Source organism: Girardinichthys multiradiatus, chromosome 7, assembly GCF_021462225.1.
Source record: "Girardinichthys multiradiatus isolate DD_20200921_A chromosome 7, DD_fGirMul_XY1, whole genome shotgun sequence".
Taxonomy (NCBI): domain Eukaryota; kingdom Metazoa; phylum Chordata; class Actinopteri; order Cyprinodontiformes; family Goodeidae; genus Girardinichthys; species Girardinichthys multiradiatus.
Window position 1 is genome coordinate 35,234,641 of NC_061800.1, and position 13,506 is coordinate 35,248,146.

General features: G+C 40.0%; 1 protein-coding gene across 1 annotated transcript in view; it reads left to right on the forward strand.

Moving 5' to 3' along the window:
• Positions 1 to 2,760: 2,760 nt before the first annotated feature.
• Positions 2,761 to 13,506, forward strand: part of LOC124871262 (LIM and senescent cell antigen-like-containing domain protein 1) — a 47,755-nt gene continuing 37,009 nt past the window's right edge. Inside the window, exon 1 of the mRNA XM_047370434.1 lies at positions 2,761 to 2,917. Coding sequence (XP_047226390.1) covers positions 2,889 to 2,917 — 29 coding nt within the window. The 5' untranslated portion in view covers positions 2,761 to 2,888. The remainder of the gene's footprint in view (positions 2,918 to 13,506) is intronic.

Genomic DNA, 13,506 nt, shown 5'->3' on the forward strand with positions numbered 1-13,506 from the left:
ATCTGCAGGACCATGCAAAAGTATTTATACATGTTGAGCTTTTCCACATTTTGTCACATTACAACCAACAATCGTACTGTATTTTACTTGAATTTTGTGATCAACAAAGTTTTCATTGTACATAACTGAAGAGGAAATAAAATAATTGGTTTTCATTTTTTTTTACAAATACAAATCTGAGAAGTGGGAAATGCGTTTAGTGTCTCTATGTCAATTCTTTGTAGGACCCCCTTTCACTAAAATTAGAGCTGCAAGTTTCTTGAGGTATGTCTCTACCAGCTTTGCACATCTAAAAACCAAAATATTGAACCCCAATTTCCAAGTCCTGCCATTGATTTTTCTAAAATTAGATTTAGGTCTTGACTTTAACTAAGCCATTCAGACACATGAATATACTAAATCATTTAACTATCAATAGCTGTATGGTTAGGTTCCTAACCATTGCATGAAATCTAAATAAAATACATTGAGATGTATGACAAAAATGCTAAAACATTTCAGGTGGCAATAATACTTTAGCAGAGCAATGCTATGTACCGATTATTTGATCATTTGTGGCTTTGTGCATAGATGCTTGGTGTTTTCATGCTATGGATGCCTCATGTGAAGAGTCATCGACCCTCTTGAAGGAGGGAAAATTTCAGATGGGCCTGCCTTTTAAGGAAACCAATGTGGTCCTGGAATTATGACGTAGTTAGAGGAGGAGATGACAAATAATCGCCTCTCAATACCACTGGAGGTAAAACTAAAACATGCCATTTGTTTTGTCTCTAGAGAGCTGCAACAGCATCATTATCCTCGCTTTCCTGTGATTCATTTTATATACTTATATTTTGTTAGTCTATGTTTATTTCTACAAGTCCTAACATGTGTCTCTATAAAGTGTTTTTTAATATAAACGATTTAAGAATAAAGTCCGTGGGATTTTTTTGTGCGAGGCGCACACCCGCCATGTTGAACTTCTGAGCAGATTCCCAGCCCGCAGGAAAGAGAAAAGTTAGATGCCTTCTCCTGCAGAGCAGGAGTCTCAGTAAAGATAGGCGATGCAGGACAGTGGACGGCGTCAGCGGAACTGTCCATGTGTTCACACATAAGCAGATCATGCAATTGTTTTGGCCGGATGGGACTTTTAGTTTACTGCCAGTAAAAACCATAAAAGTAAGTCAGCAGAAGCGCTCTGCTGCTTCAGACGCATAGAAAAATTAACCGACTGTTTCTGGTTTTCAAAATAAAGGGCTCGTTTGCATCAAAAGCTTGAGGGCAAGTGGAAAAAGTCAACCCATTGGCTTGAAAATATGTTTTTTAATAAATTGTTAAAATTTGCAGAGTACTTCCATGACAATTTTATCTCGGCGCTAAAATCTCATATATATGTCTCTGTCCAGGTTAAACGTTTTAAAAACCATCTGAGTGGGAATTCAAACTAATTTGCATTGCTGAACAGTAAGGTCTCATAGTCTTATAGTTAAGAGGTGAACCAATAAGCCCCTTTTGGTGTTTTGGTTAAGTTCGATCTCATATGACGCCCCTTTTTTGATCGAAAGCCATTCCCAGCCATGTAATTAAGAGTCACTTAATAGAACCTAAATGACGACATGAAGTAGGCTTAAAGATCCCAAAAAACAGCACATCATGTCCCAATCAAAAGAAATTCAAGTAAAGATTAGTGCAAAGACATCCCAATGGCTTTTGTACTCCAGTTAACCACATTTAGAGTCATATTCCACAAATAGAGGAAATCTAGAGATAGTGAACCTTCCCAGAGTTGTGTTTCCTATGTTACTTAAAGAGCGCATTGATGACTCATCCAGGAGTACAGAAAAGAACCTAGAAGCACACCTAAATTGCTACAAACCTCACTGGGCTCAGTTAAGTTTTGTATTCATAGCAATAATAGACTGGGGGAAAGTTTTGTATCAATGGCAGAGCTCCAATCCAAATACTACTGCTGATCAAAAAGAACACAAAGACCTGCCACACATTTGCCAACAAACGTCTTGATGATCCCCAACCCCTGGGAAAATGTTCTGTGGACTGACGAGACAAAAGTGGGCCATTTTGGAAGGTGTGTGGCCTGTCACATGTCTGAAAAAACTGATGGTAATGCTGGTAATGTGATGGTCTGTTGCTTCTTCGCTGCTTCAGAATCTAGATGATTTGTTGCTATTGCTAGCCAGGACATCCTGACAGAGAATGTCCGACCATGGGTTTGAGACCTTAAACTCAAGGGTACTTGGTTTATTTAATCCTCAGAACAACAGGAAGTACACCACTGACTGGCAAAAGAAACCCCTATCCAAAATAATAGGTTTTGGAGTGGGCTAGTCAAAGTTTGAGATGCCGATGTCGCAAAAGCAGCTGCTGCCACTGAGGGAGCTACAAACAGTTCACATATTGCAAAGTTGGTTTCAATAGTTTTTTCCCCCATAATACATACAATCATCATCATCTGAAAAGTGGATTTTCTATTTATGCAAAATTTATACAATATATCAAGGATGAACTATTTAAACAGTTACACGATTCCCCAGTACCTCAGTATCTGAAGTATCTAAATGAAAACTGTGTGGCTTGCAGGTTCATGTGCACATTTTATTTTTCCGATGCCCAATTCTACTAAAATTGACCTACTTTCTAAAACTCTGGATCCAAAAAACAAAAAGTAAATTGGTGCTTTTATTTTGAAGGCAATGTGAACGGAAGTGCGGTCCGCCGTGTGCTGTGGTTGGTGGAGATAGGCGGGGCCCGCCCTGATTATTCGCCATTCTGTGCCTGAGCTAGCGAGCAGCTCTCAGAGTACGATAAATACAGGAGAGGTCCACATCTGGCCAACTGCTGCAGAAATCACAAAACACATCTGGGCCGAGAGAGCGAGGAAAAGAGGAGCGATGCTCGGACTCACCGAGATGACAAACGGGTAAGAGATGTTTAGGCTTTTATCTTGAAAACTAATGTGATCTGACAAGTTTAAGAAGTTAAAATGTTTTACGCTGGGGGAAAATAAACTGTTTTCCAGTTGTCTGGCAAACCGAAATGTGTTTACGACAAACCAGCTCCGGATGTTTACTTATGTGAAAACTTAAAATATGTGTGCTTGTTTAATCACAAGCCGTTTAAATGTTTTCGATTAACTAATTAATTCATCTTCAAGCTGAACTTGACACTGGCGCCATCTACTGTCGCATTGAAGGAACAGCTACTGTATGCTGCGGGTTAAAAAAGTAAATTTCAAAACCCATTGATTACCAAAAAGAGCTAAAATGATCTAAATACATAAAAAAGTTACTTTTTTAAAATTTTGAAACCTAATGAAATTGAAAACAGATACAATACAAAAAACAGCAATCAAAGTTTAGCATGAAAAAAAAAAGTAAAACATTTGTCAATTATGTTTTTAGACATGTTGAAGGCTCAAATAACAGGACTTAAATAATTTAATTTTAAAGAACCAAAAAAAAAAAAGTGAAATGAGGAATATATATTTCAAAGCGAAAAAATATTAAGAGACTTGCAGCATTTTAAAATGATGCATACTAAATTTTGTTGTGCTAACTTATCAAATCACTTCATATTTGACATAAATGTAGTCAAAGCTGTGATTTAAACAGAATTTTAAATTGTGGTAAATGTAAATTTTTATTAGAATTTGAAAGACTAGACAAATCTACTAACTCTCATCATTCAAAGGAAAAATTTCCCCAACTAACCCTAAGGAAACTAATTCCACTTCGGGTCCCATGATATCTGGGTGATCTCCGTGTGTTCTTCAAAACATGAAAAGACAGGCAAACAAACTATTAGTTTGTTTAAAACATCCTGAGGAAGATAAAGCTATTTTTTTGTCTAGTGGGAAAGGGGCAACTAAGACTTCCCTAATTCTGTACGGCCTGAGGAACACAGAGATTAATGATATCCTGGGATCAGAGGTTGTGACTGGAGTGTTGACATATAAGAAGATAAATATGAGGGCAACAAGCCAAGGATTGATTTATAGATAAAATTGTACCAGTGAAAGACTCTGCATATTGAAAGAGATGATCATTTAGCTAAGGAATACAAAGTTCAATGATGGGTAAGATGTTTAATTCCAGTTATAAACTATAGCGCTCCGTGATAGCAGAATCTAATAACTGAAAAGTGTTCAAAGGCATTCATATATAAAAAGGTGCTGCCACTTTCCTATTCTGGGAAGGTGACAGCAACAAGTTGTTTTCTTGTGTTAACAGAAAAACACAACCTGTTTCTGAAGAAAAAAACAAATTTTAGTCTCAGTTTTTTCAAAATATTCTCAATACGGTCCTTAAAAGTTAGGTTTTCATGAATCACAATGCCCAAATATTTGTAAGAAGACACAGCCTTCTGAGGATAAAATTCAGGGCAGAACAGCAGGAACCTCCCTTCTGTTGGAAAACAGCATGGCCTTAGTTCTGTCTGTGTTCAACACCAGTCTGAGCTGTCGTGGTTGTAACTGGATGTGATCAAATGCAGAATGCAGATACTCAAACGTCTGTGCAACAGTGTATATAAATGATAAAGAACAATAGGGATGTTTCTCTACAAATGTCATATTTGTGTCAAGCTGCCCTGGCAGACCAAAAACAAAGGAGTGAAGATGTTCCTTCTGTGTTAAAAACACATCAGATCCTTCTCCTCCCAGCTGAGGAATGTCCTCTAAAAAGTAACTGGACAGTCGTCAGTGTTTTCCAAACCACTTCCTGACAGTCTGGCCTCTTGGGACGGCCACTCGCAGCCGCATTTTCCTTTTTTCATCTGTGTAAATTTCATGGTGTCAGAATTAGTTTGGGCTCTCATTGAACTACCGTACATGTTGTAAGAAAGCAAGTCTGTATAAGCCTAAAGATGGCTGCGTTCTCATTGCATTACCTTTTAATCTGATCCTGCACCGTGTTGATGCAACGGCGGCTTTGACGGACGTCGCAGCCTCCAGCACAGACTTGTCCTTGTTTGGAGATGTGGGATTTCACTGTGAGCACTAACTAAATGCACAAGGCAATAACACAGACATGCTGCAGTTCATTCACACTGAGTCAAAAGAATTGAGCTTTTGTTGTAAACGTCTGATTACTGCTTTTTAATTGGTTTGATAGCAGGGTTCAGTCAGTATATCTGTTTTATAATTATTTAATTATCAGAATTATGAAGAAACACATTTTAAAAGAACTTATAAAAACCACAAAGAAGCTCTGCTCAAGAAACTTAACTCTGGCTCCTTGAAAGCAAAGATTTAAGACTTTTGCACATACTGGTCCTTCTCAAAATATTAGCATATTGTGATAAAGTTAATTATTTTCTATAATGTCATGATGAAAATTTAACATTCATATATTTTAGATTCATTGCACACTAACTGAAATATTTCAGGTCTTTTATTGTCTTAATACGGATGATTTTGGCATACAGCTCATGAAAACCCAAAATTCCTATCTCACAAAATTAGCATATCATTAAAAGGGTCTCTAAACGAGCTATGAACCTAATCATCTGAATCAACAAGTTAACTCTAAACACCTGCAAAAGATTCCTGAGGCCTTTAAAACTCCCAGCCTGGTTCATCACTCAAAACCCCAATCATGGGTAAGACTGCCGACCTGACTGCTGTCCAGAAGGCCACTATTGACACCCTCAAGCAAGAGGGTAAGACACAGAAAGAAATTTCTGAACAAATAGGCTGTTCCCAGAGTGCTGTATCAAGGCACCTCAGTGGGAAGTCTGTGGGAAGGAAAAGGTGTGGCAGAAAACGCTGCACAACGAGAAGAGGTGACCGGACCCTGAGGAAGATTGTGGAGAAGGGCCGATTCCAGACCTTGGGGGACCTGCGGAAGCAGTGGACTGAGTCTGGAGTAGAAACATCCAGAGCCACCGTGCACAGGCGTGTGCAGGAAATGGGCTACAGGTGCCGCATTCCCCAGGTCAAGCCACTTTTGAACCAGAAACAGCGGCAGAAGCGCCTGACCTGGGCTACAGAGAAGCAGCACTGGACTGTTGCTCAGTGGTCCAAAGTACTTTTTTCGGATGAAAGCAAATTCTGCATGTCATTCGGAAATCAAGGTGCCAGAGTCTGGAGGAAGACTGGGGAGAAGGAAATTTCAAAATGCCAGAAGTCCAGTGTCAAGTACCCACAGTCAGTGATGGTCTGGGGTGCCGTGTCAGCTGCTGGTGTTGGTCCACTGTGTTTTATCAAGGGCAGGATCAATGCAGCTAGCTATCAGGAGATTTTGGAGCACTTCATGCTTCCATCTGCTGAAAAGCTTTATGGAGATGAAGATTTCATTTTTCAGCACGACCTGGCACCTGCTCACAGTGCCAAAACCACTGGTAAATGGTTTACTGACCATGGTATCACTGTGCTCAATTGGCCTGCCAACTCTCCTGACCTGAACCCCATAGAGAATCTGTGGGATATTGTGAAGAGAACGTTGAGAGACTCAAGACCCAACACTCTGGATGAGCTAAAGGCCGCTATCGAAGCATCCTGGACCTCCATAAGACCTCAGCAGTGCCACAGGCTGATTGCCTCCATGCCACGCCGCATTGAAGCAGTCATTTCTGCCAAAGGATTCCCGACTAAGTATTGAGTGCATAACTGTACATGATTATTTGAAGGTTGACGTTTTTTGTATTAAAAACACTTTTCTTTTATTGGTCGGATGAAATATGCTAATTTTGTGAGATAGGAATTTTGGGTTTTCATGAGCTGTATGCCACAATCATCCATATTAAGACAATAAAAGACCTGAAATATTTCAGTTAGTGTGCAATGAATCTAAAATATATGAATGTTAAATTTTCATCATGACATTATGGAAAATAATGAACTTCATCACAATATGCTAATATTTTGAGAAGGACCTGTAGATTGCAACACTGATTGCAGTAATTCTGTCTACAGGTAATACAGATGCAGCTCAGTTCATTAGAATATCCAGCAAAAGTGTATTTATTTCTGTAATTCAAAAGGGAAATGTTGATTAATTACACACAAAATTATATATTTTAAGCATTAATTTTAGTTAATTTTGATTATTATGGTGTATAGCTAATGAAAACTCATGATTCAGTTTCTTTGCTTTCTAAAATCTAAATATTACAGAAGAACAAAAGATTGGATTTTTAGTGCAGAAATGCTGACTTACTGCAAAGTAGGTCCACTCAATACTTGATCAGGGCTTCTTTTGCATAAATTACTGCATCAGTGCAGCGCAACATGGAGAAGATCAGCTTGTGGTTCTGCTGAGGTGTAATGGAAGCCCAGATTGCTTTAATGGGAACCTCCAACTCATCCACATCTTCCTCTTGACAATGCTCCATATATTCTGATTGGGGTTTAGTTCAGGCCAATTATCTGAACTATCAAGTACAGTGATCTCACGGTCATTAAAACAGGTATTGGTACTTCTGGTAGTGTGGAAAGGAGCCAAGTCCTTTCGGATAATGAAATCTGCATCTCCATAAAGCTTATCTGCTCCACTGATTTGGGACTTGATGAAACTCAGTGGACCTTTACCAGATGACATGACTCTCCAAATTGTCACTGACCTTTCAGAGTGGACCTCAGTCAACTTGGATTCTGTCTCTCTCCACTCTTCCTCTAAACTCCGGGGCCTTAAGTTCTACATAAAATGAAAAATACTTATGTTCATTTCTAACTATCTCTTTTTTGCTCATATCTGTTATATTCTATTTTTGTTTTTTTGAGAAAATACAGTCTCGGTTTTCATTGGTCTGTAAGCCATAATCCTCAAAATGATAGAAAATAAATAAAAATAAATGTCTGAAATAGTGAGTAGTGTAGGAAACCCAGAAATAGGTTGAATTATTGACCAAAAACAAACATTTCAGTGATATTCTAATTTACAGAGCTGCACTTGTAAATAAATACACTGGTCTAAGCTAGAGAATCGACTTTCTCTACAGACCTAACATGCAAGTCTAAAGAAGAAAAGAAAGTAACAGAAATGATCTTAAATAGAGCTGCACAATGTCATTGCAGTGTTAGTGTGTGTATATATACAGGGGTTGGACAATGAAACTGAAACACCTGGTTTTAGACCACAATAATTTATTAGTATGGTGTAGGGCCTCCTTTTGCGGCCAATACAGCATCAATTCATCTTGGGAATGACATATACAAGTCCTGCACGGTGGTCAGAGGGATTTTAAGCCATTCTTCTTGCAGGATAGTGGCCAGGTCACTACATGATACTGGTGGAGGAAAACGTTTCCTGACTCGCTCCTCCAAAACACCCCAAAGTGGTTCAATAATATTTAGATCTGGTGACTGTGCAGGCCATGGGAGATGTTCAACTTCACTTTCATGTTCATCGAACCAATCTTTCACCAGTCTTGCTGTGTGTATTGGTGCATTGTCATCCTGATACACGGCACCGCCTTCAGGATACAATGTTTGAACCATTGGATGCACATGGTCCTCAAGAATGGTTCGGTAGTCCTTGGCAGTGACGCGTCCATCTAGCACAAGTATTGGGACCAAGGGAATGCCATGATATGGCAGCCCAAACCATCACTGATCCACCCCCATGCTTCACTCTGGGCATGCAACAGTCTGGGTGGAACGCTTCTTTGGGGCTTCTCCACACCGTAACTCTCCCGGATGTGGGGAAAACAGTAAAGGTGGACTCATCAGAGAAAAATATATGTTTCACATTGTCCACAGCCCAAGATTTACGCTCCTTGCACCATTGAAACCGACGTTTGGCATTGGCATGAGTGACCAAATGTTTGGCTATAGCAGCCCGGCCGTGTATATTGACCCTGTGGAGCTCCCGACGGACAGTTCTGGTGGAAACAGGAGAGTTGAGGTGCACATTTAATTCTGCCGTGATTTGGGCAGCCGTGGTTTTATGTTTTTTGGATACAATCCAGGGTTAGCACCTGAACATCCCTTTCAGACAGCTTCCTCTTGCGTCCACATTTAATCCTGTTGGATGTGGTTCGTCCTTCTTGGTGGTATGCTGACATTACCCTGGATACCGTGGCTCTTGATACATCACAAAGACTTGCTGTCTTGGTCACAGATGCGCCAGCAAGACGTGCACCAACAATTTTTCCTCTTTTGAACTCTGGTATGTCACCCATAATGTTGTGTGCATTTCAATATTTTGAGCAAAACTGTGCTCTTACCCTGCTAATTGAACCTTCACACTCTGCTCTTACTGGTGCAATGTGCAATCAATGAAGACTGGCTACCAGGCTGGTCCAATTTAACCTTGAAACCTCCCACACTAAAATGACAGGTGTTTCAGTTTCATTGTCCAACCCCTGTACTTGCCAAGTACTTTTCTGAATGCAATAACTGGATGCTGGTATTACGTGCCAAGACTCCTGAATTCAAGCTGCAAATAATACAGGTCCTTCTCAAAATATTAGCATATTGTGATAAAGTTAATTATTTTCCATAATGTCATGATGAAAATTTAACATTCATATATTTTAGATTCATTGCACACTAACTGAAATATTTCAGGTCTTTTATTGTCTTAATACGGATGATTGTGGCATACAGCTCATGAAAACCCAAAATTCCTATCTCACAAAATTAGCATATTTAATCCGACCAATAAAAGAAAAGTGTTTTTAATACAAAAAACGTCAACCTTCAAATAATCATGTACAGTTATGCACTCAATACTTGGTCAGGAATCCTTTTGCAGAAATGACTGCTTCAATGCGGCGTGGCATGGAGGCAATCAGCCTGTGGCACTGCTGAGGTCTTATGGAGGCCCAGGATGCTTCGATAGCGGCCTTTAGCTCATCCAGAGTGTTGGGTCTTGAGTCTCTCAACGTTCTCTTCACAATATCCCACAGATTCTCTATGGGGTTCAGGTCAGGAGAGTTGGCAGGCCAATTGAGCACAGTGATACCATGGTCAGTAAACCATTTACCAGTGGTTTTGGCACTGTGAGCAGGTACCAGGTCGTGCTGAAAAATGAAATCTTCATCTCCATAAAGCTTTTCAGCAGATGGAAGCATGAAGTGCTCCAAATCTCCTGATAGCTAGCTGCATTGACCCTGCCCTTGATAAAACACAGTGGACCAACACCAGCACCTGACACGGCACCCCAGACCATCACTGATTGTGGGTACTTGACACTGGACTTCTGGCATTTTGGCATTTCCTTCTCCCCAGTCTTCCTCCAGACTCTGGCACCTTGATTTCCGAATGACATGCAGAATTTGCTTTCATCCGAAAAAAGTACTTTGGACCACTGAGCAACAGTCCAGTGCTGCTTCTCTGTAGCCCAGGTCAGGCGCTTCTGCTGCTGTTTCTGGTTCAAAAGTGGCTTGACCTGGGGAATGTGGCACCTGTAGCCCATTTCCTGCACACGCCTGTGCACGGTGGCTCTAGATGTTTCTACTCCAGACTCAGTCCACTGCTTCCGCAGGTCCCCCTAGGTCTGGAATCGGCCCTTCTCCACAATCTTCCTCAGGGTCCGGTCACTTCTTCTCGTTGTGCAGCGTTTTCTGCCACGCTTTTTCCTTCCCACAGACTTCCCACTGAGGTGCCTTGATACAGCACTCTGGGAACAGCCTATTCGTTCAGAAATGTCTTTCTGTATCTTACCCTCTTGCTTGAGGGTGTCAATAGGGGTCTTCTGGACAGCAGTCAGGTCGGCAGTCTTACCCATGATTGGGGTTTTGAGTGATGAACCAGGCTGGGAGTTTTAAAGGCCTCAGGAATCTTTTGCAGGTGTTTAGAGTTAACTCGTTGATTCAGATGATTAGGTTCATAGCTCGTTTAGAGACCCTTTTAATGATATGCTAATTTTGTGAGATAGGAATTTTGGGTTTTCATGAGCTGTATGCCACAATCATCCGTATTAAGACAATAAAAGACCTGAAATATTTCAGTTAGTGTGCAATGAATCTAAAATATATGAATGTTAAATTTTCATCATTACATTATGGAAAATAATGAACTTTATCACAATATGCTAATATTTTGAGAAGGACCTGTATATCCAGCCTTTAGGGTGGAGTCTTACTGCTGCAGACGCATACAACCAGTGGTGGTTTTTGCCTGAATGAGTCCTTTTGCCGTCTCACACACAACCAAACACCCACCCATTCCCCCAACACAGCATATTCTTCCAAAATTACTGTTTTATTATGTAACTTATCAGACATACTAAGATCTAAAAATATTAATCTGATATGAATTGAATTAGATAAACGGATTAATAACATTTAAAGCCTCCTGATCAGTGTAGAATATTTTGTTCCACATTTAACCAGTCTGTAAAAAAAAAAAAAAACCTCTGAATGTAACATTGTCCTACTGGCAAGAAAGCCTTATAAAAGCTCCGTTTTGGATTTCCACCAACAAGAATGAAGACTTCATAAATCCTAAATAATAGTAAACAATTTAAGTAAAGATTGTCAGTTGCAGTTTGGCCTTCTTAAAAAAAAATATCTAAATAATCATAACTTCACAAGCTACAAGTCAGACATCAGCTTTAGGATCATGAAACACCTCAGATGTACAGCACTGTTTTCATACTGTGCTTACACTGTGTCACATACAGGGGGCGCCAATTCTTATTGACTGGACATTCAAACAAGCCACAGAAAACAGAAAAAACCCATTAAGCAGGGATACCCCGTGTGATTATTGGCCACTGTAGGCAAAATCTTACGTCTTCAATGAAAAATCTCTGGTCATGAGCTTGAATCGGTGGTCTGTGGTCATTCAGTGTGATGCTTCCACAGCCAGACCTGCGACAAATATGAAGCCATGTCTGATATTTTCTGAATAAATCGTGAAAGCTCCCGTGACCCGCATCCGTTTCTTGTCCTCTAACCTGCAGCCATGAGCTCTTCTATTGCTGTCTCCTTTTCTTCCTCTCCCTCTTTTTACCATCCAACTCTAATTATTACTATCCACAACTTGCAGGTTATTGATGGACTGATGTGTCATTTGAATCTGTCTGATGCGATTGTGCTGCAGCAAAAAGCCGTGCAGTCTGGGATCTTTCATCGTCCCGCATGACAGGAGTTACTTTCTTATCGTATTTGCACAGTCTGTCATGTTCAAGTCCTGTACAATTTTTGAAATCGCACAGTGTGTGTGTGTGTGTGTGTGTGTGTGTGTTTGTGTAGCTTTAGGTGTGCAATTAGCAGATTTTCTTTTTTGTTTTGTGTCGGTCGCCTTTCGTGTGCCATCCTGGGCAGATAGATACGTTGCCTGTACCAAAAGCTGTCACGTCACAGAGGTCAGCTCCCAAGGTGCTAAAGGTCACAGAGAGTTTTGGGGGCATCATCATGATGACAGATGAGAAATAAGAGGATGAAGAGAATTAACATTCATCTCAGCTGATATCACAACGATAACATTGTAATATTGTATTAGCAAGATTTTACTAATACAGTGCAGCCATTTTGTCCTGTCCTAATCAATAAGTGGGGGAGGTTGTGTTACATTCTCTCATATTTCAACATGTACATCTTCTGTACATCCTGAATCATGACAATACACGGGTTAGTATTTCTCTCTTTCTTTCTAAGAGGAATAGTTGTGTCACATTGAAGACGCACCCATGACTACTCTATTAATCATTATCTCTTTATATTCAGTGTTTCAGCTTCTTGAGAATCACTTTGTTGTCCTCTGGACGACTCCCTCCACCTCCTCACCTCAACGTTTTCCCTTTTCAGCTCCATTTAACTCCCTAAAACCAAATAGATGGCAACAAAACCACACCTAATATTGGACATTTTTTGTCCAGGTCCTTTGTCCACCTCTCTTAATCAGACTGGCAGAGCTGTTGGGACAAATGTCAAACGCAAACTGTACACACACACACACACACACACTGCTGCAAAGAGGAAGTGATGTGGCCATGCGGACTAAGATAAATGCAGTGGGAGTGTTGGTGGTGACCACAAAAAGAGCTGTAGAAACAACTGAAACGTCCTCCCTGAAATTCTGACAGAATATAGGTAAGAAGTAAATTTCATTTCAGTCGTTATCACTCATTTGAGGCATTAGCTGCAACATCAGATCGCTTTACACACGCATCATGCTTTTTGAACTGTTTGAAGTTCACTTTTGAAACGTTTTGTGTTTTAGCTCAGTATTCGGACTGTTGTGTGTACTTCCTCTTGTGTGTCATGGCTGGGTTGACTTTATGCATGGAGAATGTTAACACCAAATGGCTGCAGCAGATAATACAATTTAAGAATAAAAACTTTTCAAATGTAACTTAATTTGTACAGAAAGTTTGACGAACAAATAAATGTGTGGTTCTATATTAAGTAAATACAGATAAATCTATTTATATCTTATATCTTGCTTTTTTTAAATTACAAAACTGTAGATCATTTAGTTCTCATTTCCCGTCTTGAACACTCTCCAGTGCCTCGTGTCTGACAAATAGGCCCCTTTCAGTGATGATCCATGACTTCACCTCTACAATAGCTCCTCTTTCTGGTGTGCCACCTTTTACTACTTTAGGAAGGAAACTGTTT